The sequence below is a fragment of the Dysidea avara genome, chromosome 9, assembly GCF_963678975.1.
Source record: "Dysidea avara chromosome 9, odDysAvar1.4, whole genome shotgun sequence".
In the NCBI taxonomy this organism is placed as follows: Eukaryota; Metazoa; Porifera; class Demospongiae; order Dictyoceratida; family Dysideidae; genus Dysidea; species Dysidea avara.
The window spans coordinates 27,831,721-27,858,267 of record NC_089280.1 but is presented as its reverse complement, the minus strand read 5'-3'; the positions used below and the strand labels follow the sequence as shown (position 1 = coordinate 27,858,267).

General features: G+C 38.7%; 5 protein-coding genes across 7 annotated transcripts; 2 read left to right on the top strand and 3 right to left on the bottom strand.

Moving 5' to 3' along the window:
- Positions 1-394: 394 nt before the first annotated feature.
- On the bottom strand, positions 395-11,409 carry LOC136266813 (solute carrier family 53 member 1-like). Of its 2 annotated transcripts, none has more exons than XM_066061833.1 (13): positions 11,255-11,408; positions 11,150-11,207; positions 10,996-11,097; positions 7,162-7,349; positions 6,659-6,706; positions 6,127-6,604; positions 5,449-5,645; positions 3,760-3,939; positions 2,955-3,093; positions 1,392-1,595; positions 1,189-1,343; positions 979-1,115; positions 395-918 (listed from the first exon to the last, which is right to left on the bottom strand). In XM_066061833.1, the coding sequence occupies exons 1-13, from the start codon at positions 11,321-11,323 to the stop codon at positions 510-512; spliced, it is 2,364 nt and encodes a 787-aa protein (XP_065917905.1). In that variant the 5' UTR covers positions 11,324-11,408; the 3' UTR covers positions 395-509. The 2 variants fall into 2 exon arrangements, with proteins under 2 accessions (XP_065917905.1, XP_065917906.1); XM_066061834.1 differs by having other exon boundaries at positions 754-918; positions 979-1,071; positions 11,255-11,409.
- On the top strand, positions 11,385-12,819 carry LOC136266818 (death domain-associated protein 6-like). The gene has a single exon (XM_066061842.1). The coding sequence runs from the start codon at positions 11,441-11,443 to the stop codon at positions 12,686-12,688; it is 1,248 nt and encodes a 415-aa protein (XP_065917914.1). The 5' UTR covers positions 11,385-11,440; the 3' UTR covers positions 12,689-12,819.
- On the bottom strand, positions 12,765-17,261 carry LOC136266814 (WD repeat-containing protein 47-like). Of its 2 annotated transcripts, none has more exons than XM_066061835.1 (4): positions 17,124-17,261; positions 15,674-17,064; positions 15,079-15,236; positions 12,765-13,678 (listed from the first exon to the last, which is right to left on the bottom strand). In XM_066061835.1, the coding sequence occupies exons 2-4, from the start codon at positions 17,048-17,050 to the stop codon at positions 12,907-12,909; spliced, it is 2,307 nt and encodes a 768-aa protein (XP_065917907.1). In that variant the 5' UTR covers positions 17,051-17,064; positions 17,124-17,261; the 3' UTR covers positions 12,765-12,906. The 2 variants fall into 2 exon arrangements, with proteins under 2 accessions (XP_065917907.1, XP_065917908.1); XM_066061836.1 differs by having other exon boundaries at positions 17,129-17,261.
- A 3-nt stretch (positions 17,262-17,264) lies between these two features.
- Positions 17,265-19,335, top strand: LOC136266824 (syntaxin-6-like). The gene is made up of 8 exons (XM_066061848.1): positions 17,265-17,425; positions 17,748-17,920; positions 18,008-18,102; positions 18,403-18,465; positions 18,623-18,736; positions 18,818-18,924; positions 19,004-19,098; positions 19,159-19,335. The coding sequence occupies exons 1-8, from the start codon at positions 17,391-17,393 to the stop codon at positions 19,236-19,238; spliced, it is 762 nt and encodes a 253-aa protein (XP_065917920.1). The 5' UTR covers positions 17,265-17,390; the 3' UTR covers positions 19,239-19,335.
- On the bottom strand, positions 19,290-26,307 carry LOC136266821 (cyclin-dependent kinase 1-like). Its single transcript, XM_066061844.1, has 6 exons — positions 26,011-26,307; positions 25,837-25,960; positions 25,440-25,610; positions 25,227-25,390; positions 25,036-25,180; positions 19,290-19,601 (listed from the first exon to the last, which is right to left on the bottom strand). Exons 1-6 carry the CDS (start codon positions 26,223-26,225, stop codon positions 19,491-19,493), a joined length of 930 nt encoding a protein of 309 aa, XP_065917916.1. The 5' UTR covers positions 26,226-26,307; the 3' UTR covers positions 19,290-19,490.
- Between the last annotated feature and the right edge of the window lie 240 nt (positions 26,308-26,547).

Below are 26,547 nucleotides of genomic sequence, written 5' to 3'. Positions count from 1 at the left end.
ATGACAATGACCACGATAAATACGTTATGGCCATCACCAGAAGAGAAGGCATAGTCGAACAAGACACACTTTACCTAACAACTTTATTGAAGAGCAATCCACAGAAATTTTTACCAACCACCTTGTCATCACACAATAAATAATTTTATGTATGCATGTATATGCTAAATGTTTGTTTTTTTTGTCTGTAATTACCTGGGTCAATTATCAGCTGTGCTGTCTCGACCCAGTATGTAATCATAATCATAAGACAAGACATCACTGTATAGTTAGCAGCTGACATGAGTTTAGAACCCCTTTCAGTGCATATCATTAGCACCCCGGCGTTTAAATGAGCCCCGGAATTTATTATGACAGTCCCCTAGCTGTACCCGGCGTATATTTGAGCCTGGCCTTAATACGGTCATATACGGTACAATGGATTGAATCATGACACACAGCACACCATACAATTGAATGAATAATGTGTGTTTGTCGGGAAGAAATAATTTCACTTTGATGGAATTTCATTACATGTTAGCCTCTGCTATTGTTTCCATGACTTCAGCCTGCACTACTTGTTGATTTGGTGTTACCAATTGCAACTCCAGCTTGTTAGTTTCTGTTGCAGGACTTGAGTATTCATTCTCTACTACAAGTGTGCAGTTACCAGCAAGATCTAGTGATTGGATACTACTAATGTCTGATGATCTGATGGAAGCATTGTGGACATTTTGTGAAGAAGTCACATGTACTAGTTGAAGCGAGGCTCCTTGTTGAATGTTGGCTGGCAGAGGAGAGAGAACATCGCCATCTTCATCTTTGTCCTCCTTTGTTTGCCGCTTGATTGGCCGCAATGATATGTCTCTCACGGCTCTGAATTCACCAACGTTATTCAAGTGTTCTGCTTCAAGGCGGAAGAAGTTCCAGATAAATCGTCTAATAAGGAAGAGAAAGTGAGTAACCATATTATTGTCTTATATACACCACAATACACACCTGAATACTTCCATCACGGCTAAGACAGATGTTAGGATCAGCCTGTGTGGGAGAATATCTACCTCTCCAACCGAAATATTTAGCGTCCAGAGACTACGGAAGATTAAATCTTCAAATATGGCGAGCACATAGTAAATCTGCCAGCAATAGAACAACATTGCAATAACACGCATGCACACAAACACTACAAGCATACATGCATGTACAAACCTTTTTAGGATATATCAATTCTTCTCTAAGAAAGAATTTACCATCAAACAAACCCCAATCCATCTTGATATCCCATGAGAAAGTGTAGGCAGTACTGACCAGTGCTGATATGATCCACAGGAAGAATGTCACGTAATAACCAACTGACTCATCATCTGGAAGTACAGAATGATGGTACTCATGTTGATAGAGTATTTATGTACCTTCATCCCTTAAAGCTGCTGCAAGGGACGAAAAGAAAACAACAAAGAAGGTAGTGGAATACTTTCCAGCATTCACTAGATGTGGAAAGGCACGTTTGGTGTCACGGTAACGCCTGATGCATTGGGCAAATCGAAACCAAGCTGGTAGAATTGCAAGGAAAGGTCTCAGACCATAAGTGACTGAACCACATTCAGGATCAGAGTCTGGGTAAACAACAACACACACACAAATCTGTTATATATGTTACACACTACACTACACTACACTACACTACACTACACTACACTACACTACACTACACTACACTACACTACACTACACTACACTACACTACACTACACTACACTACACTACACTACACACACAAATAAGGCTATATTGATGCCACATTTTATATTCCACATTTGTCTACAGGCCTTTAGATGAACAAAATAAACAGTGGATACTTTTAAAAAGTGTAACCAATATTCACTGCTGTATTTAATATGCTTTCTAACAATTTTGTAGGTGTTTACAAGTGTTTGACACCAAGCTTGTGTTGTCTGATCATGTCAAGGCAAAACAATAGAAAGACCTTTAGGTGATACTTAAATTAATCTTGTGTTTAAAGGGTTTTTTTCATCTAGTAGGTCAAAAATTTTTCTGAAATCATATCAGCTGTACCTGGCTGTTTTATTAGAGTATATATGACTGCTCTATTAGAGTATTTTGATCACTGCAAGCGTAGCAGTTATTTGGTGAGCTAAAGTTCTTCCAAAGCTACAGTGTACATGTACAGCTCCTTTACATGTATCTACACCTTGATTTTTTTGTACAATATTCAGGAGCCCACAGCTGTCATGGCGATGAAAAAGCAAACTTGATCAGTGTGTGATTTGAACCAAAATGCACACCAACCTTCCACTCATTAGCAACAGAGCTACAAAATCACTTGAGGGGTCTTAATAATATGAAATATATCAGTGGAATAGACTAAAAATTGGCAATAGAAATACTGATAATATCGATGCCAATTCTTACAACAGTATCAATACCAATATAATTACAAGTATCAGTATTAGTGCTGATAGTTCTGCCCAACTCACAAATGCCTTCATACAGTGATAAAAAAAAAAAATTAGCTGGACATGTGGTACTAATACTTGTAGCTATTACAATATTAATATACTAGGGCTGAAACAAATACTGCAAATACTTGAGTACTCATTAAGGACTTTAGTACTTGAATAGTAAAGTTGGTACTCGAGTACTTGGTAAGATCAAGTGATCCAATATTTATCAGCTCGCAAGATGCATTTGTTATCACGTGAAGTTTGATTTGTTCAGTTTAAAACACTTTGCTTGTCAGGAACATTTACTGGCCACTTTAATGTAGTGTATTTAGAATCACTGTTACTTGAAATGTTTAAACTACATATAGTACATGTTACAAAACATGTCACATACAGTAGTAGGTACGGTTAAAAGTAGCTAGTATTCGTGAGTACTCGATCGTTAATGCTAGAGATTACTCGAATACTAAAAATCCATGATCGTTTCAGTCCTAATTAACACTGACCTACCTGGGTTATGGTTGCCCCAGGCAACCCAGCAACCAAATGACTCAACATCCAAGATCACAACAGCAAGGCTATTCAGTTGATCAGCCAACCAAAAATCAGCAAAGTCGACATAGAAGAAGGGAGCCAACACAATTCGGCCCTAACAAAACAAAACAATCTCCATTGTAACCCATTACATACTTAAAGGATTAATTCTTGGGCTCTTAAAGGACTCTCCAAAAAAGGACACTGTACATTTTAGCCTCTGTATAAAGGACAGTTTCTGAGGTTCCTATAGATCTCTATGATTTTACCACTGTAAGATAACAAAAAAATCATCAACATAATTTTATCAAAATCTTCACAATATCAAACTATCAGAGCTATAATCAAAGAAGAGGTTAGGAAATGGTGATAGTCTAGAAAGTGTAGTTACAGTACCAACAGATGATGTAGAACAGTGATGTAATAATATACAACAAATATCAACTCCATGTCTGTGACATCATCACACAGGGTGATGTTGGATTACAAGGGTGATATTGGATTACAATGATGTCATTATATGTCATGAATTATAGCAAAAACATGATGTAAAGTATTTCATTGAAAACAATAAACTGTATTGATCAATTGTTCCAGCAATAACCGCCATTTACCTTCTACAAAGTGAGAAGTTCATATGGCCAAAATTTTTGTTGGGGTCTTAGTTTCATGCGTGAAATTATTTATCCTTGAAAAGATAGTAGACATGATACACACTAAATTCTTATAATTAAACTCTCGTCTTTTTACTAAAATATTGTTCCTACCCTCATGGACTTACCAGTATTCTCATTAGCCAGAGACGAGACCGGAAGTAGAAGATTGGCAAGGGCATGAAGAAAATAGCAGGAAATATTAACAGCATAACAGAAGGCCCAACTTCAGCTGGGATGCCCAGCCGATCAGCAAACACAAACAAGCACGCACAAATTATCCAAATAACGCCCATCACAGAAGCAGCCTATAGATAGAAGAGAAACACTTAACAGAACAAACAATCAGTATTGACTAAGTAACCCGTGTATACTGGAACCTGTGGACACTTGAGGACACCCAGACACTTACATCTGCAGTTAAGGTCCCCAAGTGTCCTTCTGTACATAAACTAATCTGGCACTTTCATAATCAGGATACTAATTGTTGTCCCAAGGCGTCTACATTAAACAGGTAATCAGACTTAGTGAGTCACACAGGATAAAAAGTAACCTTACTGTACATGCATGCTTATTATATTTTAAGTAACTTCCTTTAGTGTGCCTGATGTCACTATACAGCAAAAGGAATTTCTCATGAAAACACTCCAATTTGTTGGATTCCTTAGATTCATTATTCATTACCCTATCTCTCAACATAGGGAAGGAAGCTTTGACATTGACAGATAATAACAAAGAGCTCATTTCCTCACAAACAAGGAAAACCACACTGTATCTATATATATTTTTAGAATATGACATACTTAAAGGTATATGGCTGCTGATGTGCCATATGGCTTATTGGATCAACTCAATTACTAACAGTTATCATACTGATACAATCTATGCTTTAGTGGTAACTGTGGACTCATGCACAACAAACTTGTTTACAGTATGTATTTGTTAACACTGTAATTAGCATGTTTAGTTTTTGGTATGTGTATATTAGTGCAGCTTAACAAGTAAATTGTTTTTTTGTAAACATACATGCATTCACACCTTTGTACACAAGTAGATATTATGGTTTCTTGCTGCAATTATGGCGTCTGTGCTGTTTGTATTCAGGTGATGTTGTGTTAGTTGTATTAAGAAGAATATAGAAGCTGCGTATACAGAACGTGTACGCTCTAGATTCAACAGTGGGCTACGGATGCAACACCTTTTGTGAAGGATATATGAGGGTACTGTAAGGATGTACAGTAGTGTCTGATAAGAGATTTGCCGACTATCCAGTATTGAAATTCAAATCATGGCCAATACCAATAACCGATCTGATGTTTAAAATTTCATGCGTATTTTGTAAAATTACCATTTAAAACTTTATTTGTGCCTTATTATTATGAAAACAATAACATCAGGGTCAGTAAAATTAATCATCTGCTAATAATTACTGATACCGATATTGCTGAAATCTGGCCAATAAACCAATTTTCAATTATTTACTGGTGCATCACTAGTATTGTCTACCGAAAAACCATCGCACAAAGCAAAATAACTCCTTCATTGCGAGCATCATGTACACAAAATAAAAATAAAAGAAATTTTTTGGCACATCAAAGGAAGAAATAGAAGCAAAATAAAGCCACACCACTCTTTAGGGAGACCTTGTGGAGTACATGTATAATGCAGATTCCTGTAAAACTGTACAACTTATTAACTACAAGGAAAACTTTTTGATGTGGAACACAAAACCATTAAACTACAGTAGCAGTTTCTCAATCACAAGATTACAAGTGCTCCAATTACAGTACATTCGGCACACCTTTTACCCAACATACTTCAAAAAGCTCATTGAAGCTACGATAGTCACGAGGATCAAACTCGAAGATCAGAGTACTGTTGACACCAGTGGTACGCCAGATGTATGTGTTGATCGCAAAGCCATACAACGCCAGCACAATCAACATCCCACCCCTGAGACCATGATAGAGAGAATCCCAATCTTCAGACCAACCATCTGGTCGATGAAAGATAACTAGATAAGATAACGAACATGTGAGCATTAATGGAATGATGAAGTTGTCAGTGAACACATATACAATAAACATACTGTATGTCTATTCTGAAAGTTTTGGAGTCACCTCTTAAAGAACCCCTTATTAACAGAAGTCCCCTAATATTTAGTTACTCTATGTATTAATCTGCTCCTTGGGTAACTGTTGCTAGTATTTCAGAAATCAAGGGTTGCCATATGTAAGCACCCTCAGCCTTCACATACATATGACCTGACATTTACTTGAGCCCAGTTTAAAGTATAATGGGACTATGAAAACAAAATCTGAGGCCAGGTCTCCACATTTCAGGAGAGCTGCTAGTATTATCCAACAAACAGTATTAGACCAAGGACAAATATTTTGCTGTGCAGCGCTTCCTCTGAAAAATGGAAAAACATGTCAGCCCTCCAAGTGCACATTATAAAGGAAGGAAAGGGTATCTAATACATACACAATACTCACTTGCTAGGATGATGACTATTATACTGGTGAGTGTGATGCCCATGAAGATTCCAGCACGTAGCGTCACCCAATGGGATCTCTGAATGTAAATATGTGTGTGTGTGTGTAATATTATGTAGGGTGTAATGCTTGTATGCCTGTATATAGTGTATGCGTGTTGTTTGTGCATAGTGTCTGTGCATGGTGTCTGTGCATAGTGTCTATGTACAGTGTGTAATTGTGTGGGTGTGTGTAGTGTGCAAGTGTGTACATGTCTGTACAGTGTGTGTGTGTGTGTACAGGCACTTTGACTCACCTGTCCCCCCAGGGGAGGTACCCTTAGCTTCTTCATGGCCCTAGCTTTATCCCCACCCTCCAGACAAATAGCAAAAATATTCTCAGTTTCCGAGATCAACTTCTCCACTTCATTGGAAGTGTAGAAATGGTTATCTTCCACTCTCTGCTTGAAGATCTGAGTCCCTTCATAGCTTGTGGTAAGCTAGCAAAAATTAACATGCTTAAAGCAAACAAGAAAAGAAAACTCATAAAGTACCTTGTCATGTTTCTTGAGTATCTTCCTGAATGCTGTATAGTTAAGTTGCTGTGTGAAAAATGCCAGTGTAATGTGTGTGCTGTACAGTACGGCACAATAGTATACACCTCTTCATATATAATTAAACAGTGGCATAGCCCAGGGCTTTCGGCTGTTATAACCATACTTTTAAATCAACAGATCGAGCTCCAGTTACATAGGCTGTCATTAACAAGGTTCTAGCCCTGATGTTGCTACGCCACTGCTTGTGAGATCCACAATGGTTGCATAGTAATACATAGACCTATCTTTGTATACAGGACACTAGACCACACAAGTGTACACAGAATCTTTGAACATACACTGAAGATTTTGTTGCATTAGAAATTGTGACCTTTGATTAATGGTTAAGCACATGCACCACCAAAACTACAATAAATACCACAGATATTTTCAGGACAATGATCAACAACATGCATCAAAAATGCTTTTGAAGAGATTTAAATTCACTGGATCATCCTAACCTGGTAGTTCTGTAGCAAGATGAGGTTGAGGTAGTACTCACTGAATGCCAGTTTCAGCACCTCTATGTTTGGATTGCCAACTAACTGAGGTAGACTGTGGCTGCGGCGGCCATGCATTTGTTTCTCCTGATAAGAAGTAGCTTCCTCCTTCAACTCTCTAAACTTGAACATAGCCTCAGCTTCTTGTGCTAAAGTAATGATACACCAGTGACACCACAAGAATATACTATACACACACAAATCTTCACAGTTGTACAATGTTTGTGGATGAACAAAAAGCCTTTGGACACCGATAAAAGTGTAGTTTCATTTTTAAAGGATACTCATTTTCATACAGACATCACAACTATACCAGAGACAATTATAATTTTTTTAAAAACCCCAGTGAAAATGTCAGGCAAACTAAAGCTTTACCTGACATTGATACACTGCTACTTTACACAATTAGGCATTCAGGGAGTACATCAATAGATTTACTTAATCTTAGTATGTATAATGGTGCAATCATTATTGTGTTTTCTTATGCACTAAAATAACTATACAACCTGGACTACTTCCTTGTATTTTGATCTGACATTTAGTCAGGCAGGTTCCATTGTGGTTGGCCAGGTATGATATTTGCCTGACAAATGGCTTATGTCAGGCAGTAATAATTGACTCTGGCATAGACATATTTTTGAGGATAAAAATTTTGTGAACAGCCAAGCACCTGCAAATTTGTCCCTTACTTGAATGGTAAACATGTAAGGGTGTAAGTACACATATAGTCACATGTGCTAAGTGGTTTATGTGGATGGATAATAGCTAGATAGGAGACTAGGTGTGTACAGTATGGAATACAGTGGAACCTCTCTTAACAAACTCCCCGAATTAAGGACACAACAGAAAAACCTCCATAATAAGGACAAAAATTTTGGTCCCAACAGGTCTGGTTAATACATTTTTACCTCTGAAAGAGGAAAACCTCTATATTACAGCAAAAAATGGCCAAAAATTGTGGGTCCCAAAATGTCCGTAATAGAGAGGTTTCACTGTAGTATCATTTTACCAACAAAAAAGTTTGATACATGTACAGGTGAAATAAGTGACATATATTCTATTATTTTAAAACTGCAGTGAACTTTATATGGTACTGCCCAAGCGCAACGTCGCACTTGCATCTTTGCTCAGATTTTTAAAAATCACTAATTGGGGGCGTGGCAATTGTTTCACTCGCGAGGCAGCGTGGCAGCTGTTTAGCTCACGAGAATCGTGAGCGAAACAGTTGACATGCCCTTTAGTTAGCGATTTTTAAAAATCTCGAGCAAAGCTGTGCGTGCGAGCCAGTGCGACATTGCACTTGGGCAGTACCATACCTGAAAGCTGCTCGAAGAACCAAACTTCTGAGAACTTCAAAGAAGCTTTGTACACAAACTTTAATTTACTGGCTGTAACCTCATAATTTTGTAAATTGTGTAGTGTAAAAGTTTAATGTTACTGAATGATAACTCTCTTTCAATTCGTCAAACTATGTCCACTAAAAAACTTTATAGTACAAATCATCAAAATTTTACTTATCAAAATACTTGGCCATCCAATTTGTCAATATTTTTAAAAATCTTTTTACAGTTACTAGTCAGTGTGCTCCATTAGTACATACAATAGATGAATGTAGTTATAGTTGTAAGGAGTGTACAAGTCTGATTCTTTGCCGTATAACTTTCCTTTACATCAAAATTCCCTAGCTATGTCATTATAAATGAGTACAACTAAGGCACTCTACATAAATTCTCTTGTTTCCCGTCCACCGCCTGCATCTGATTACTGGGTTGCTGTCAGCTCTCATTATTCCGTATTCTTCCATTATTTTCTGGTTCTTCTTATGTAAGGTCAGTAAAAGCTATCTTGTCAGCTCCTGTGTCAGCAGTTGGACATAAATTCACATCTGTGTGTTATTTTTGCAACTGAAAAGGAAGGTACCGTACGCAAGGAAATTTTGATGTCAGAAAAATTTGATGAATTTGATGAATCGGTTTAATTCATCAAATTTAAATTCGTCAACTGTTTATAAGCGCCTTTAAAAGTACAGGTTTGTCTACAATTTCTTGATTTTTGTCAACGTTTTATTCGTCAAATCTGCTGAAGTGTGAATTCGTCAAATTTTTCTTACGTCAACATTTCCTTGTGTACGGTACAGCCATAGATTATCGAGAGAGGGGATAGAAAACTAATTTTTACGGGCGCACTCCTCACCTACAGTTCCATTTACACCTTGTGTAAACTCTCTTATAAATGTTTGTAGAGAAAAGTTGTTTTCTTTGGGGTGTACAGTAGCACAAGGCGACTTCATAACTCGAAGCAGAGCCGCCTAACCATTGTTATTGCTGTACCACAAATTCGCACTTCAAAGGGCATGAATCATTTTGAAGTTGAATCTGTTTTGCTACTTTCAGTTATAATGTCCAAAAGACTCTTTCATCGAAGTTTTAATACGTTTCGGGGTGTATGGCATTCATCAGTGAATGGCAAAGAATTATCCAATTCCATTCCTGTCACTGGTAAGGTGTACCACAAGCTTGTGGGCTGGTGTAGGTGAGGAGTGCGCACGGGAATAAAATTCGACCAGGCAGTGGATAGTGGATAGAATGCCTAGATAGATACACAAGTGAGCATTACCAGAGAGTACTATAAACCATTTCATTCCACTAGATAGTGATAAAGAATCGTGTAGGACTGATTGTTAAAACAAATTTAATGAGTCACGTGATAGTTTTCTATCCCCTCTCTCGATAATCTGTGGTACAGCTTAAGCATGCTTTTTAAACCAGGCACGCGCCCACAGCCGGCCTTAGGCTGGCTGTGGGCGCATGCCTGGTTTACTGAAATTGTTTTCGTAAAAGTGTGTGTTTACCTACTGAGGATTTCAAAATCTTTGCAACACCAAAATGCAATGCGTTCACGTGCACGCCTATCACGTGAAATTTAAAATTCCTACAACATGCCATGTGACCAGTGAAACACTGACACACGAGTATAAAATCTATCAACAAGCAACTTGGTTGAATCACAACCGTTGGTCCGGTCTAAAGGGTCTAAACCGTCGATTGGGTAAAAGGCAGGAAGTGACGTACTGGATCACGTTTTGAAACAAGGGTGTGGCAACTCTCCTCAGACTTTGTGAATTGCCTTCCCTTCAGGTATTACAGGCACTTAACAATTGAGAAACAACAGTGCCAGCCTCGTAGATTACCAAGAATAGCCTATCTCGAGTTGGGAAGGGGGCGTACCCCCTACGTACGCGAACGAAGATGAAGAGCAGCTTTGAGGCTTTGTCAAGAGAATTTGTGGGAAAAAAACACTATAGTCAAACTATAAAACAGTTTCGAAGATACTTCTGTGCGTAATTTGTTAAAAGTGGTTTTATTATTAACAAGCGCTTCCTTAGCAGTGCATAACAACGTAATTGAAGAATTATGAAAAGTTCATGAATTACAAAATCCAAGAACTACAATATAATTATACATTATAGCACAACTTTAATACATAGTTGGTTAATTCCAGATGAGTTAGCTAGCTGCATGGCGGCTGGTTTTTAGAAGTAGCACAATTGTTTAAATGCAGCTTTTTATGGTTGTGCCAGACAAATAATGGCTTGAAAAGCTGCCAGTCTTATAATGGAAATGGACCGCCCACCCACACGCAAATATTCCTGACACTAGGACAGGAACAGAATTGGCACAAATATAATGTGGTGACCCAGACTTTAGCATGTTTTGAAACAGGTTTACAGGCAAGGCAGTGTGGTTGTTTGGATATCAAAGTTTCATTGCCATAACTACATGCATATTGTCATACCTTTAAAGAACGACTCCACTTTATGCAGTTGCTTGTGCACTTCAACAAAGAATTGATCCTGCAGTTCTGTGTCCACTGTGTATACTGTAAGCCCAGTCACTTCTGTTGTTAAGAAACAAAGTATGAGGTAACATTCACAATGAAAACCGCTTACCATCCATGTACGTCGTCGCCTCGTTTCCTATCATTTTGTACAGGAGATCTTTGAGCTCCTGTACGCACTTGTTCGTATCACTGGTAACAGTGTAACACAGCTAACCTCGTAGTTCACGTACTGCTTCCGCCATTCTGGAGTCAAGTGTGACAGCAAGTGCTGCCCGAATTTCATCTCGTTATCTCAGGGCGGGGTCTCTCAGGGTGCCGTGGGACTGTATCGCGGGGGTGGTAAATATTGTTACACGCGCTAATAATTTTGGAGGTTTAAATTTTTTGGTTTTCCGAATATATGATGGCTGAGGCATCCAGTGCGCCAGGTGGGAAAGAGTTACAGGACCAGGGAGCATCAGGATCTGCTGAGCCTTCGGACAGTAAGCCAGTGAGTGCAGGTGGGCGGCAAAATCGCAAGCAAGCTTCGTTTGAATATCGAATCAAAAAATTGCAGAAGAAAATGGAGGTTTACTCGAGACAGATCAAGAAGTTTAACGAGGAATCTCTGAGTTTCAATGAAATGAACCGTGACGATTCCGCTTACATGAAGGTGGACGCTCTCCAAAGAAAACTAATTAAAACTTGGGAGGACATTTGCCGGCTGCAAGGAACTTCTCCTGAAATAGCAGTTAAATACAACGCTAAATCATTTGGTGGGACGAAATACGAAGAGTTGAATCAGAAAATTAACCGACTACTTGACAAGTCGGTTGATTGCTTTCCTGACTATGTTGATATACTGACAATGGTTACAAGGTGTAACACAAAATACAACTTGTGCATCACCAGTGAAGAGCAGGGGCCACTAGCCCGCCGTATATTTCAAGACGTCATAAAGGAATTGAAACGACGTAGGCAGAGTGATTTTGTCAACTACTTTGGCTCACATTTAACCGACGAGTGTAAAGACAGACGTGATCCAGCACTGGATGATGTTGAACTGCGTGGTGTATTGGACAAACACCATCACGAGGGAGAAGAAAAGATGGCACAGGTAATAGAGGACTTTGTTGTTAAACAGGAGGTTAATCCACAAGGAGTAGGAGAAGATAATGAAGAAGATGACCAAGACGAATCAGAAAAAGAATCAGGGCAAGAAGAAGAAGGGATTGAATCAGGAAACAAAAAGACATACGAGTCAGATATCAGTGATGTTGGCAATGATGAAAACTCTTTTAAAATCACATTAGATTTAGACAAGGATGAACCAATAGTGGAAACTGACAATAGTGTTGAGGTTGCTGTGCAAGAGAACACTGAACTGCCTTGTAGTAGCAAAACTGACGTTAATGAAATGGTCATGGACACCAGTCACACAGATGATAAGGACAGAGACTTAACTGTTACTAAAGAGGATTTGTTTCCAGCACCTTTAACAAGCCCCTCACCCCCAATGATTATCGAACACTCACCTAAAGAAGCTGTCAATGGTAAAACTCCAGTGTCTGGTGCCTGTAGGGGCCCTAGCAAACAGCTCACGCCAAACACAGACAAACCACAGGGAAAATTCAAAGAATATTCATACGATATTATTGTCATTGATTAGTAGTTTTTCTTGAGGTATAACACATCTTTTTCTAATGTATTTTTTTTTCCGGATACCCTTAATGCCATTGTAAATATCTGTTAGAATTGTTATCTCTGTTATACAGTGTTTATTTATAGAACAATGTTAAACATGTTATATACGTACCTGTGTTACAAATCATGTATAACATACGGAATAGTCAGTATAATATACAAATCAAGATGTGTGGTGTGTAGTTAAGCTTCCCAGAAGCAAACAAGTTTGTCCACGCTAGTACTGGCAAACATGTCACCACTACAGTGCCACCTGCACTGCACAACTTTGTCACTGTGTTTGGCTGCCACTTGCGACAACTTGGAATGGATGTTTGTCAGTTGGATGGTGTTATCATACGACCCTGACAAGACAAAATGTCCATTAGGGGAATAAGAGACACTGCGACACTCATCTCTGTGTAAATACTGTAGCTCATGGATGACAGAAAACTGTCTCAAGTCCAGGAATGCTAAGCTGCCGTCTAACATTGACACACAAATATCTTTGTTGTGGTTTGTTACAGAAGTTAGTGGTGCAGAGAGCTTGCCAGTATGAACTGGCTGTGGTTGACGTACATCCCACAGCACCAAGTTGTGATCATGCCCAGCTGACAACACTTGGTTAACGTTTTCTGCTATAGATGATAGTGCCAGCACTTGACTGGAGTGGCTAGCATAGTTACGGACACAACGTTCTGCCAGGCAATCATAGACTTTCACGGCACAATCTCCTGCCCCAGCAGAAATGAGATATCCGTTGGCAAGGAATAAAACATCTCGGATTGTCCCCTTGTGTATATGAATATCTTCAGGAGACCCTACCACTGTTGAAGTATCACTGTCAAACTTCAAGAGTCGTACAGTCTGGTCATTAGATCCAGATGCAATCAGACCCTCATTGCTCCAAGCTAGACAATACACAGATCCCTTGTGGTACTTGGGGTGATGGTAGAGTACTGGGAGATCATGTGACCTGCAACAAGAAGATATGCATGTGATCCATAATGCACAAATCATGTGATATACAGATAGTGATTCACATGTACAAGATTCTGTGATATTTACAAAACAGAAGCCTGCACTCATAGTTTTCTGATCTGATAGAAGGTGTACATGGTAAAACAATTTCTGAATTCTAAAAGATACAGAGAAATTATTAAGCAAATGTGCCTCACAGATTTTGCAAAAATGAAGTCTGCTGGAGGCTATTGTGACGACTGACAAAAATATGGACCATGCATGTACACTGCCACACTGTATTTTGGCTGTATGGAGTTGGTAGGTTGTAAAACATGTGACCAGATCCCCAAGAACCCCACATGTTCATGCATTTCTCAAATTTCACTTTATTACACTTTCCTTTATCTACATAGGAATGGTTAGCCCTAAGAAAAATCGCTGCATAGTAGTAACAACAGAAAGATCAATTTGTACGGAGATAATATGGAAAATAAACTACACACAGTTAAAAGGTCATAACTTATGAACTCAGTCCTATGTAGAGATGTGACCTACTACACCCAATAAAACAGGAAAATCTAGTGCTGGGTAAGTAGATCCTTCCTATCACCAGGACGACAAGAGCAAACCACATGTCCAATGTGACCTTATACCTTGTTCTTGGGAGTAGTGACATGGACTATGATGTTTGAACTATGGCTTTGGGGAATACAAGGTTTTTGCTCTTAGCAAGCACCTTCCTTCAAAATTAAAATATTTCACAAAATGTGTTTACATTAGCCTTGCATGAACATGTGTAATTCTTGCAGATCTGATCACATACACATATTTCGACTACTTTATAAGACATTAAGCATGTGAAATTGTGTACAACGTTCTGGAAATGAAAAACAACACACTGCATTGAGTATTTGACAACTGCACTGTACACAAGCATACCTGAAGTCTATATAATATGACCAGGTACGGAAGCAAAGAACAGGTATCTGGCCACAAAACAAACACACAAATTTCCACTGAATTAGAACATATGTGAATACTTGAGTAAATAAAACTTAAGGTCATTGGAGAGTGGGACCTATGTATTACAATTGTCTACTGGTTTTAACACATACTTCAAGATGTTCTTACTGATGAGGTGATACATTTTTAAGAATAAACAGTTGAAGACATGTGGAGATATAGTATAGGGAGTTATGAGCATTGCAAATTCTGACAAGTGGGTAAATTTTCTGTCCATTTTTTTGCATACCTTGTCACATTCATAGAACTTTACAAGAGACAAAGTTTGGGAAAATTAGAAGACAACTTTTGAGGATGCACAACATATAAAGCACTTCACTGTAGTTAAATAGCAAACATGGTGAAGAGTTTGCCAAAAACAACAACAGCAACAACTAAAAGTAGACTCACTCATTATTGTTATCCGGTTGAAGTATCGGTAGTAAGGAGCAAACACGAAGTGATTTGGAGTTTGCTCCAATAGCAACAAACTGACCATCTGGGTCAAACGTCACCGCTCTAACTGCCTGAGTCTCCTTTATACTGGCAACCATGTGGTACCTTGGAAACTAACAAAATGACAGCCATAAAATAGTGTCTAGAATTATTATGCTTGCATGAAGTTAAAATTTTTGGTATAGCAGACAAAACTTAAGTTTCCATACAACATTGTTGGCAATATTAAAAAGTCATAAACCTGGGGGTACATAAGTGTACAGATGCTAGCCCAGCTAGTCACCAATTTCTTCCACATGGTACATGATCTACACAGAAGCCAACATGTTTGTTTTGTAGCACAAGCAACTGAATAAGGGCTTAATTTGAGGCCGGCATAGCCCTACTTTTGAAGTTTAAACAGGATTTCTGCAAAGTAGGGGATCAGATACAAATTCTAAGCATTTCCAAACCCTAGTAAGAGTATTGATGTATGTTACAATAAGAGACCACACATTGCATGTCACAAACACTGGATTAAATCGTAAGTATATATCTTACACATAGGTACCTCCATGTCTTCAAGACTCATCATTGTGGCCACTTCAGTTGCTTGTTTCCTCAAGCCAGTAGGTGTGTGGTATGGTCCATAATCTGGAGCTTCATCATTGCAGTGTATCGGTGACGTCACTGGTAACACTACAACGTGTTTGCTGTGTAATGGCTTAGGTGTAGAAGAGTTAACTAATGGTTCAACTTGAAACTGACAATTCTCGGGAGTGTAGATATCTCGTGGAGCAATGTACTCAGAAGCAATGGCAGTGCCAGTATCTGACTGTGGAGGAGGTTGGTGGGAGTTAATAACTGCCATCTTGATTTCCTCTGTAACATGAGACTTGGTCTCTGTAGCTTGAAGTTTCTTTTCTTGCACTATAGCAACTTGATTATCGCCATCCCCCGCATGATGATTAAGAGGGCTGCCAACTCCTTCTGGCTGGCTGAATCTTACTGTGGCAGCTTTACCATTGTCAGTTACCATGGCATTCTCAGTATCTCTGGAGTTAGGAAGGAAATGACCATTTGATAGTTCCTGTGGGCCATCATGATGGTCATTGGTGGACTGGATACAGCATAGCTCTTCAATACAAAGAGATACTATTTGTGGGGATACTTGAAACGTTTCCTCTGGTAGCTGTTCCAGCCACGAATAAACGTCTAACATTTCACCAAGCTCAGAGTAACATATTTTATTATCACTACCACTCCTCTGCTGCTGTAAGAATTTCTCACATTTTTCGTACAAAAATCCTTTGGCCACAAGCTGCATTAATCTATTACACTGCTTAGGTTTGGTAGTAGGGCCATAATGTCTGTCAAACAATGAAGAATACTTTGATTTCATTGCTAACCAACACACTTCAGAGGCTGTGTTAACCCTTCCTGACTCTACACTCCAATCTGAGTAATTCGGATGAGTCTTCAAGTCCGGACATGAAATAAGAAATGAAAACTTGAAATACTCTTCTTGTGAGCAGAGCTTTTCTAAAGACTTGAGATTACTGGCTACCAATTTGAGTTGTTCAGGGTTGACAAATTTCACCAGTTCTTCCTTACTGGGCTCCTTGAGGCCTTTCTTGAAATGAATGTTGTTACTACTGCTGCTAAATAAATTGTTAATACTTTCCAAGTATCTTTGCTTGCAAATACTGTACTTCATGGTAGACAGTGAGTCTGAGTTGTTAATAGTAAAACTGTTTAGCAGCTGAAGCGCCTTGCTCCAGTTTCCCGCCACTATTTCATTTCGGAGTGACGACACGTCCCCTGGAAGCTGAGGCACATCCTGCACTTGCTCAGCAGTCAGTGTTTGCGCCTCGAGCTCAGCTTCCTGTACAAATTGCCGCAATAAACCAATTACCTTCTGCTCATTAAGAGTTACAGACGAAGTCATAATCAGTCTACATACTAAAATGTGTAAGAAAATTTGTGAACAAATAAACAACCATCTATACTACTAAACAAACCTTACTCGATTACTCAAGCTGACATAGCTAAGTCCGTGCTCTCTGCTCACTGCTAACTTATAATCAAACCTGCACTCGAACTTAGAAAGTCGGTTACTAACGACAGCTGCAATGAGCTTTAATTAGAAGTACGCTCACGTGCTTGTGGCATTACGTAATAAGGGAGTTCACAATAAATGTAGGGAGTGAGTGCGTTGGGACAGAAAAGTTGGTGCGGTCGATTAAATCACTTCTTTTAGATAAAGATCGTTTATATTTATTATCATAATGTCGCTGGAGGACCCTTTCTTCGTTGTAAAAGAGTAAGTGTGTGTTCTGTCTCGAGTTCTTTGTTTACATTGCCGAAGAGAAAGGGTCAGGGTAACATTTGAATTTGTGTCTTTAGCTGTAGTACATAAGTCTCGCGCATGTTACACACGCTCAAGTTATCGCAGTATTAAGTGTATATAGTGTTAACTGTAACTATTCTAAATCTGCTGTTGAGTGCGCTTTTGGGAAAAGTTAATCAGTATGACTTCACTTGGGAGACTATGGACTCGGGTTGTATTTAACGTAATGGCTTCGTTTGTATGTATACACACAACTCCCTTTTACGATTGAATGACTGAATGTCTCTCTATTTAGGGAGGTGAGCCAATCGTTAAAGACGGCACAGACCCTCTACACGCAGTGGTCAGCCCAAATTGAACAACCAGGCGGGAGTGCTGACAATGTACAACTACAGACAACCACAACAGAATTGAAAAGCTGTCTAAAGAGCATTGAATGGGACTTACAAGATTTAGGACAAACTATCAGTATCCTTTTTCTGTATGCGTACATCATTATAATGTAGTTTCCCTCTTGTTGTATTGTGGGTGAGTTCTTTCCTTAACTGATGTAAGCCATTGCTGAAAATAATCAACACAAGTTCAGAATTGATGTAGGAGAACTTGAGCAAAGAAAACAGTTTGTCAGAAACACTACAGCAACAGTCGAAGTAAGTAATAGGTGCTCTGTTACACCATGACCCCACCAGAGTGCAGTCTGAAATGTCATAAACTCTTGTACTGTTTTGTGGGAGAGACCTTTTTATTGGACCACTTTTCCATGGGTGGGAATTGTTTTGATTTTAAACAGTTACCTGACATCTGTTAAATTAGTGTTAATATTGTCTGCCACAATTGGCTTATTGGTGGGTATACCATAAACAGTTTTCACCAGCATGTAGTCATCATTACTGGGAAACCAATTAATGACCATTTTAACAGTTGATTGATTGTCTTTGTTTGTTCAATAGAAAATCAGGACCCATTTAAACAGTGATGCCACAAAGGCCAAACTTGAAGCTCACCAAAGAAAAGTAAGTTACATATATAGAAGTTGCTATTGGTAACTACTATAAATAGTACATCCCATTGTATTTCCTATCTGTACCAGGAACCCTGGTTAAGACTTCCTAATAATATATGTTTCATTGATGTCATGTATTACTGATGTCATTGTGTTGCTATGGTTAGACATTATTGGGGTCCTCATCAAGGAAAGCTCCACAAGGCAGATATAGAAAGCTTGATGATGAAATGGAGAGATCTAACCAAGGCTTCATTGAACAGCAACACAATCAACAACAGGTAAATACAGAGTGCCTTGTATAACTATGAGTCCTGACTGTAATGGAGGATGTGGGATTATTATATTCATTTCTTCTCCAGACTATGATGGTCAAACAAGATGAACAGTTAGAAGACGTCGGACAAAGTGTACAGACATTGAAAAGAATGGGTGTTGCCATTGGTGATGAACTGGATGAACAAGCTGTGTAAGTTACTGTCAGTTTCTATTTAACACCCACCATGCATATTTGGTAATTTGAAGATCATTTTGTTTTTACATTATAGAATCCTAGAAGATTTTGATAGAGAATTGGAACACACAGATTCAAGATTAAGAACACTTACAAAACGAGTTGAACTCGCAATCAAAAAAACTAGTGGTAAGTCACTAAACAAAGTCTTATTTTGTTAGTGATCTTTTTTTTCCCTTTTTAATGTAGGAAGAGCACAATTATGTTGTATTGTAATACTTGTCCTTTTGTTAATCGTCGTTGTAGTTTTATTTGCTGTACCATTTTAAGACACCACACAAACAATATTACACCTCACACACGATTTATGGATAAACATATTGTATGTTTATTTTTTTAATCAAATTTTAATATTATATATATATATATACAATACAATAAACAAATTAACAGGAATGCATGCAATAAAGGTTATATTATTGTAAAGTAGAAAACAAAACTTGCATGTAGAATTACACTCTGAAGCAGTTGTTGTGTCATACACTAGTATTATAGGCCATGTACTGTGTGTATTAAATGTTTCAGACATTCTCTGCAGCTGGCAGCGTCGTTTTGTCAAGATCATCAAAGAAACTGTGCTTCATTGCAGACTTCGCTGATATGCGTCTTGCGGGATTGTAAATCAACATTTTCTGTAGAGAACAACAATGTAAACGTTAAACAACTATATTTACACTCCCAGGGAAACACCCAAAAGCCCTGCATGATAGGATGTCCATGGTGAAAAAACTGGTTTCCTGTAAGCTAGTTCTAATGAATGATAGTGAAATGGGTACTGACAGAATTTAGTGATACATGGAAACCAGACACGGGTTATTGAGTACCAAGCTATGATATACAACAGCATCATACATCCTTTACAAATTACATTGTGGCCTGTCCAGCAGCCATGAAAACATCAATGATGTTTGATGGGTCAGATTTCAAAGGATTTAGACTAAAACATTAATTTGGTTTTTGAATGAAGTGTAACTTTCACAAGTTGTCAATCAATGTTGGCAAGCCAACACAAACTTACTGATGAAGCTGATTACAACATGATTGTGGTACACATTGCACCTCATCATTAGGACCTCAAAGTTGTTGATATAACAATTGACTGTTTCTTCCACCCACTACACTGTGACCCAGCCCACTCTGACTACTTGGAAGGCAAAGTCTTCTCTAACACATAAGGTTATTTGTGATCATACAAACGCACAACACATAACAAGTTCTGCTGTCTTTAAGGTTTAAAAAGGCAAGGTTACCTTAATCAACCAAAGTATGTGTCAACAAACAAAGAATTTACACCAACATCTAAAATGTCATTACATGGGAGGATCGAATACCAGTGTACAGCACTACAAACATCATCGTTGTAAGTGCTCCAGAGCCACACATAAACAAAATTGAGTGCTCATGGAAAGCCTGTGACACTAGTTAAACTGAATAATAGTTATACGGGCACAATGTGAAGCCAATGGAATTTGTAAAACCTGGGCTGTAGCACACAAGTGTGGTGGCGAGGAGTTTATAGTGTATGCCCGTATATATGCTTTTATAATTAGTTACGTCTTCTATGGCTGTTTCTGCAGTAACATCGATAAAAGTGGCTGGATCTTTCTGGCACCATGGTAACCATGCATGCTCACATGATACAATTATGTGCTCTCATTACATCACTACCTGAATGCATCATAGAGGGTAATAAGAAAACAAGGTGGTGGAGAATATGAAATTTCCAAAACAATTTTTCTGAATCTTAGAAACAAACCCGGAAGGAGTAGTACACCTCCATTCACTATAATACTAGATATATAAGAAAAACTTGAAAATTTTGAAATAGAAACTGTGAAAAAAATCCATGAGATTGCTGGAATAAATCAACAAGGATTGTGGTTACATTGAATAAACCCAGAAATCACTATTTTGACTCTGCTGGCTTATTTTGAAACTAGAAAATAGCACAAGTCGACAATTCAGCATCATTTTGTCAAGTGTTTGTAATTACTTCTTCACTGCAATGACATATGGACTTCCGGCTTATCTCACGTGAGTGAACATCATGAAATTGTAAAGTCTATCATGCGAAAATTATTGGCACCCCGTACTTCAGTAATCGACCAATTATTGATAGACCGTGCGAATTCGTGAGTAACTCTTTGATGCCTTGTTGGTTCTTTGTGAAATTTTTGTGGCACATACAGTCATTGGATAACTCCATTTCACAGAAGTTTCATGAAGATGAGGCCAACTGATCAAGAGATCTTCAGGCTAGATGCAAAACCAGTAACCATACTGGTTTTCAATACAAAATTAATTTTACACAACTGCATGGTTAACCAGCTGGCATAGCTTGTAGAGCAGTTTAGGAACAATAATTATTGAATGGAAATGATCGTAAGAAATGTTTTAGAGGGTACAACAGCCCACAGTGTTACTGGGTAGCTTCTATATACCCTTTGTAGTCTGTATACTTTACAAGTGCCGATTGGTGACTTACGATAAGTCATATTGACGAAAGCTTTAATTCTGGTTGCTACGTGCCAAACAATGCCATTGTTCACTTGCTATCACTCACAAGTCCTGCCTGCAATGCTGGAAGAATGGGAAAGCTTGAAATCTTAAATTAGCTAAAGAAATCATATAACCAAAACACATTTCTTTGTAATGTAGCTTTGATCAAGACTAACACAGCACTTGGCACTTTACCTTAGTTAAGTTGTGCTGCATTTTCCATTGAACTTCCAACCTCATAATAATAAGAGTTCATAATATTGTAGTGTCTAATGCTCAATATACCACGTACAAACCCACCGCTTTGTATCACCAGTAAAATATCGGACACATGATCACAAATAACAGGACTGTTGATCACTGATGATAGCCTTTACTTGCATATCAAGAACTTTGCCAACAGCAGTGATACCACTTTTGTACAGTATATCAATGAAGTATCTCGTAATTCTCCCGCTTGTCAAAATCACAGGTTTAGGAGGACAGCACATGGTGGTGGTGACCCAGTTTTTATGGTGACCCAGGTACTGTAGCTTTTGGTTGTATAATGCCAGTTAACTCCTACCGGTGCAGCTTACTCATCGCGTTCTTGAGATACCTACATGTAGCTTCTTCGCCAAGTTCCTCATGGAGCCCAGCTGAATCTTCTCTACCGTGACGACTTTCGAGAGAATTTTGTTTAACCAGTCGTCTTCTTTATTTTTGCTTTTCTTGAAGTTACTCTTCAGGTTCTTCTTCACTAAATATCAGTGAGCGCATCCAGGCACCACATTATCGATCGATATGAGCACTTTTATTTTGGTGCACATGAAGCGCGTACTAGGGATGGGCGATATACCTGTATGACGGTAACAAGACGATACAGCTGGCAATAACCGATACTGCCTTGGTTTTGAAAAACCAAAAACCTATAACCCATGCACTACTACACACCAGGCGCTCGCGTTGCCAGACCAATACACCAGGCGCTTATCGATATCCTGATTATGGAATTTGTCCACAATGACGTCACAAGCACAAGATGGCCACGTTATTTGGGGTACCAATGTACAGGCACCTATGGAGAAATTGTTTTGATCGATCATATTTCACTCGTAAAGAAAGATACTGACCAGTAGCCAACAGGTATGGGTATAACGTAACAAAAATCATTGCAAACAAGCACGTTATCTCGAATATTTTCACCATGCGTTACAAATCGTTTATCGTGTTGTCTTGTACTCATACCTGTTGCTTAGAGCTCGATATCTCCTTCCCTGGCTGAAATATGATCGATCAAAACAATTTCTCCATAGGCGTCTGTACATTAGTACCCCAAATAACGCAGCCATCTTGTGCTTGTGACGTCATTGTGGATAAAGTCCATAAGTGCTGGCTGTAATTGGTCTGGTGACATTACGACTCATTACCACTTCTACTGGAATGTAGCAGCGTGCACAGTATAGCCGTGGCGGCAGCTGTTTCCATAGATACCTAATATTGTATTACACTAGAGTTAGGACCATTCTATATAACACAGCTAACACAAGTGACAGGTTGTTACATTTACTACTCACCACTACAATTCCTTAGCAACAGTGGCCCTTCGTTGTCAAACAGAGGTAAACCCCACAAATACGGGCGCCGTTTATGCTAATTGCTTGCGCACCATATGCTGCACTACTGAACTGGTAATGGGTTGTAATATCACCAGACCAATTACAGCCGGCACTTATAATCAGGATATCGATAAGCGCCTGGCGTGTATTGGTTTGGTAACGCGAGACTATACTACACGAAGCGACACACTAATTATTAGAATACACGCGGGGCATGTGTACTGGATGTAACACTACTGTGATTGTGGGATGAAAATTCTGGCCTCACCTTTGCTAGCTATATACATAGGAACTATACCTCTTTTCAAAATTAATTTTATATGCACTCCATGGCATCTCTATAAATTAGGCTGGTTTTTCCAAACTCCTTACAGTTCAGTGTAGTAGCTGCTGTAGCTAGTAAACAAAGTTCACCCATGCAAATATACTGTGTAAACCGTTTTGAGTGTACTTGCTATAGTTCATTTCAATACCGTGATATTTGCAATAATCGTGATAATAAACTCCACAATAACCGTGGGAGGAAATTTTCAATATCGCCCAACCCTAGTGGGTACTAGGCTTACCATGTGCAGCTACATAACTACGTACAATGCCGAATAAAAGACTGAGAACACACCAGAAGCATTCTAGTCTCATGCACCGTGTAGGTGGTGGAAATTCGGAATTTTGCAGCAATGTATTTGCATTTTTATTCACTAATTCCCAGAAACAATATATGTAACCAGAGAGCCCACAAGCACCACAAGACATTAATTGTGGCACTTATGAATATAATTATTTCACGGAGCAGCCATCACTTGCAAAATTCTCAAAAATTCCAAATTTCACACATGTAGCTGGTGATTTTGAGTAGAGTACATGTATGTGCATTGTGCTGAAATGGTCAGCTTCACTAAATTAGGCCACAAATGCCAACTAGCCAGGGCATGCAATATCACATCACTACATTTGACCATAGATATTAGAGTACAGGGATTAGAAACTAGTGCGCGCCCTGAAACACTCCGCCGTTGGTGAATTCATGAGGCCAAAATGGTGTCTTCTGCTCTGGACTACTTTCTACGGGCGTGGAGTATTTCATGACAATCTCTTTATGTTTTACAAGTACTAGGCAAACTCCTATTGTAAGTCTTGTTGTGAGATTTTGCCACCATCAATTGTTTTAATCTCAGTCGACACAATTTTTTTGTGTACCTGTTGTGTTCATGGTAAGTTCACTTTCGACTGGCAAACAATGCCACAGTAACCCTAAAGTGACATAGTTTTGCATGGTGTACTTCATTTTATTATTCCGCTTGTTTAATGCCCTTTGGCAGTCTCATCTCGGTTCTTTAAAATACTACTCCATGATTTATCAACTTCAACACAAGCGCTGTTATGCGAGAAACATCTTTCAGTGATACTGTGCAAAACTTCAAAGTATTGCAAAGACTTCAGCACTATTTCCCCAGTGAGTGGAACTAGACTTCTGTTCTTCGTAACAGGTAGACAAAAAACGGAGGTACTCATTGATGATCAAAATCGTAAATGGCGATGAAAACCACCCAAGACGATTAAACAACAGAAGCCAGAAGTATTAAAAGTCTTGTATATCAACTAAAATACTACAAGGTGGTTGAAATCAACTGTAAGACGACTAAACCACAAACTGCCATCCTGTCCACATGGATTTAATCAATACCGAGGAGTGCTTCAACCACAATCAATGGTAGATATACACGGTGCGCGCTCGGTTGCCTATCCCTTCTCTCTAATATCTATGATTTGACAAACAGTGGATGCATGATCAACTCCTACCCATTGTAATCACATAGCCAAACGATTATACAGTGCATGTATAGGTTTCCTTTCACACAACACTCTACAACAAAAGTTTGTTTGGCATTTTTTGATACAAAATGCTTGATGTCCCTTTCCCCTCCTAATACTAAGCAGCCATCTAATACAAGAATTACACGTGCAGTACCTTTAATACATCAACACCGGCTGTAGTGAGCTGGTTTTTCATCACCGTACCAAGATCTTGTGAATTCCACTTAGGAAAGGTAGATTTATAATCCGTAAGATCAGTAACTCCAGGCCACACCTGGTTAGTAGGTGTGCCCATTGTCCTGTGTAACAAATCACAACAGAATTTTTGTACAATTCACAACAAACCTGAATATCTTGAAAAGCTGGTCGATTTCAGAGTCTCCTTGAAACAATGGACGCTTATTTACAATTTCAGCAAAAATGCAACCAATAGACCACACATCGACAGGGCACGAATAACGCTGAGCTCCAAGCAACACCTCAGGAGCACGATACCAGAGTGTAACAACCTATTAAAACACAATGTGGAAATCTTTGATACAAAAATATGATGTTTACCTCATGTGTGTAAGCACGAACTGGAATACCAAAAGCACGACCCAGTCCAAAGTCGGCTAGTTTGATGGCTCCCTTAGAATCAATCAACAAGTTCTGTGGCTTAAGATCACGATGTAATACTCTTCTTGAGTGGCAGAATACAATGCCTTGTAAAATCTGGTACAAGTAACTCTGCAATAGGAATACAATGATCTCACTAAAAAGGTTTCTATGACATTTTTGATGCCAGCAACCTCGAGATATGTAGCTTGTACTTCAATAGCCACTTATGATCCTTAACCAAAAGGCTATGTACTAATAAATGCTTGGAAGCTATGCTTGTTTAGATTTTATTATAAGGTTGTAAATTATGTTTTGTTCTTTGTCTTTGTACTTCAGTACAATTGACTTATTTTACCTTTGCTAGCATTGGTTCCACCATTGTGGCAGGAGGTAGACTGTCCAAGTACTTTTTCAAGTCCATTTCCATATATTCAAAAACCAGGTAGAGCTTGACATCTTCATGTGTGACATCTTCTAATCTGCAATTAAGACAAATCAAACGTTTTTCAGTACAGCAAAACAAACTTACCTAACTATATTAGGATGCTTGAGTTCCTTTAGCAATGAGATTTCCCTGATTGCTGTGCTAGGGACGCCCTCTTCTAGGTTCTCCAATCGAATCTTTTTCAAAGCTACTAACTGGCCCGTTATCTTGTTCCGCGCTTTGTACACGACACCGTAGGTGCCTTCACCAATCTTTTCGATCTTAGTATACATGCTAGAATGTCCGTTTTGCCTATCCATTTTAAAAATCAAATCAGGTATCAATAAGCGTGTTCTTCCGCCACGATTTCAAATTTTAGGATCACGTGGTTAATATGTCGCGTGCGCGACTTTTAAATGAAGCCGTACGCACGGTAGACACTCATATAACTCTGTCTCATGCCCCATTCAATATTTTGATTGAGTTATTGTATTTGGTGATAGATACCTTGTTTTTGGCTTGGTATCAACATACCTGAAATGTCAAGGTCTGTTTACCATGGAGACAACCCTTTAACAAGACTCAATAGGCAGATGTGATCAGTTGCCCTTATGACTGATCCATCACATCTGTCACAGGATC

What these genes read in the sequence shown, in the direction of transcription:
- LOC136266824 (XM_066061848.1), top strand. Translation starts at nt 17,391, where the DNA reads ATGTCGCTGGAGGACCCTTTCTTCGTTGTAAAAGA. An exon ending in CCTTTCTTCGTTGTAAAAGA is followed by an intron (nt 17,426 to 17,747) that starts GTAAGTGTGTGT and finishes CTCTCTATTTAG; the next exon opens with GGAGGTGAGCCAATCGTTAA. An exon ending in ACACTACAGCAACAGTCGAA is followed by an intron (nt 18,103 to 18,402) that starts GTAAGTAATAGG and finishes TTTGTTCAATAG; the next exon opens with AAAATCAGGACCCATTTAAA.
- LOC136266813 (XM_066061833.1), bottom strand. Translation starts at nt 11,323, where the DNA reads ATGAAATTCGGGCAGCACTTGCTGTCACACTTGACTCCAGAATGGCGG. An exon ending in GGCGACGACGTACATGGATG is followed by an intron (nt 11,098 to 11,149) that starts GTAAGCGGTTTT and finishes TCTTAACAACAG; the next exon opens with AAGTGACTGGGCTTACAGTA. An exon ending in GCTTCAATGAGCTTTTTGAA is followed by an intron (nt 3,940 to 5,448) that starts GTATGTTGGGTA and finishes TTCTATCTATAG; the next exon opens with GCTGCTTCTGTGATGGGCGT.
- LOC136266818 (XM_066061842.1), top strand. Translation starts at nt 11,441, where the DNA reads ATGATGGCTGAGGCATCCAGTGCGCCAGGTGGGAAAGAGTTACAGGAC.
- LOC136266814 (XM_066061835.1), bottom strand. Translation starts at nt 17,050, where the DNA reads ATGACTTCGTCTGTAACTCTTAATGAGCAGAAGGTAATTGGTTTATTG. An exon ending in TGAGTCTTGAAGACATGGAG is followed by an intron (nt 15,237 to 15,673) that starts GTACCTATGTGT and finishes TCATTTTGTTAG; the next exon opens with TTTCCAAGGTACCACATGGT. An exon ending in CAACCGGATAACAATAATGA is followed by an intron (nt 13,679 to 15,078) that starts GTGAGTCTACTT and finishes TTCTTGTTGCAG; the next exon opens with GTCACATGATCTCCCAGTAC.
- LOC136266821 (XM_066061844.1), bottom strand. Translation starts at nt 26,225, where the DNA reads ATGGATAGGCAAAACGGACATTCTAGCATGTATACTAAGATCGAAAAG. An exon ending in CAGCTTTTCAAGATATTCAG is followed by an intron (nt 25,181 to 25,226) that starts GTTTGTTGTGAA and finishes TTTGTTACACAG; the next exon opens with GACAATGGGCACACCTACTA. An exon ending in CCGGTGTTGATGTATTAAAG is followed by an intron (nt 19,602 to 25,035) that starts GTACTGCACGTG and finishes TGTTCTCTACAG; the next exon opens with AAAATGTTGATTTACAATCC.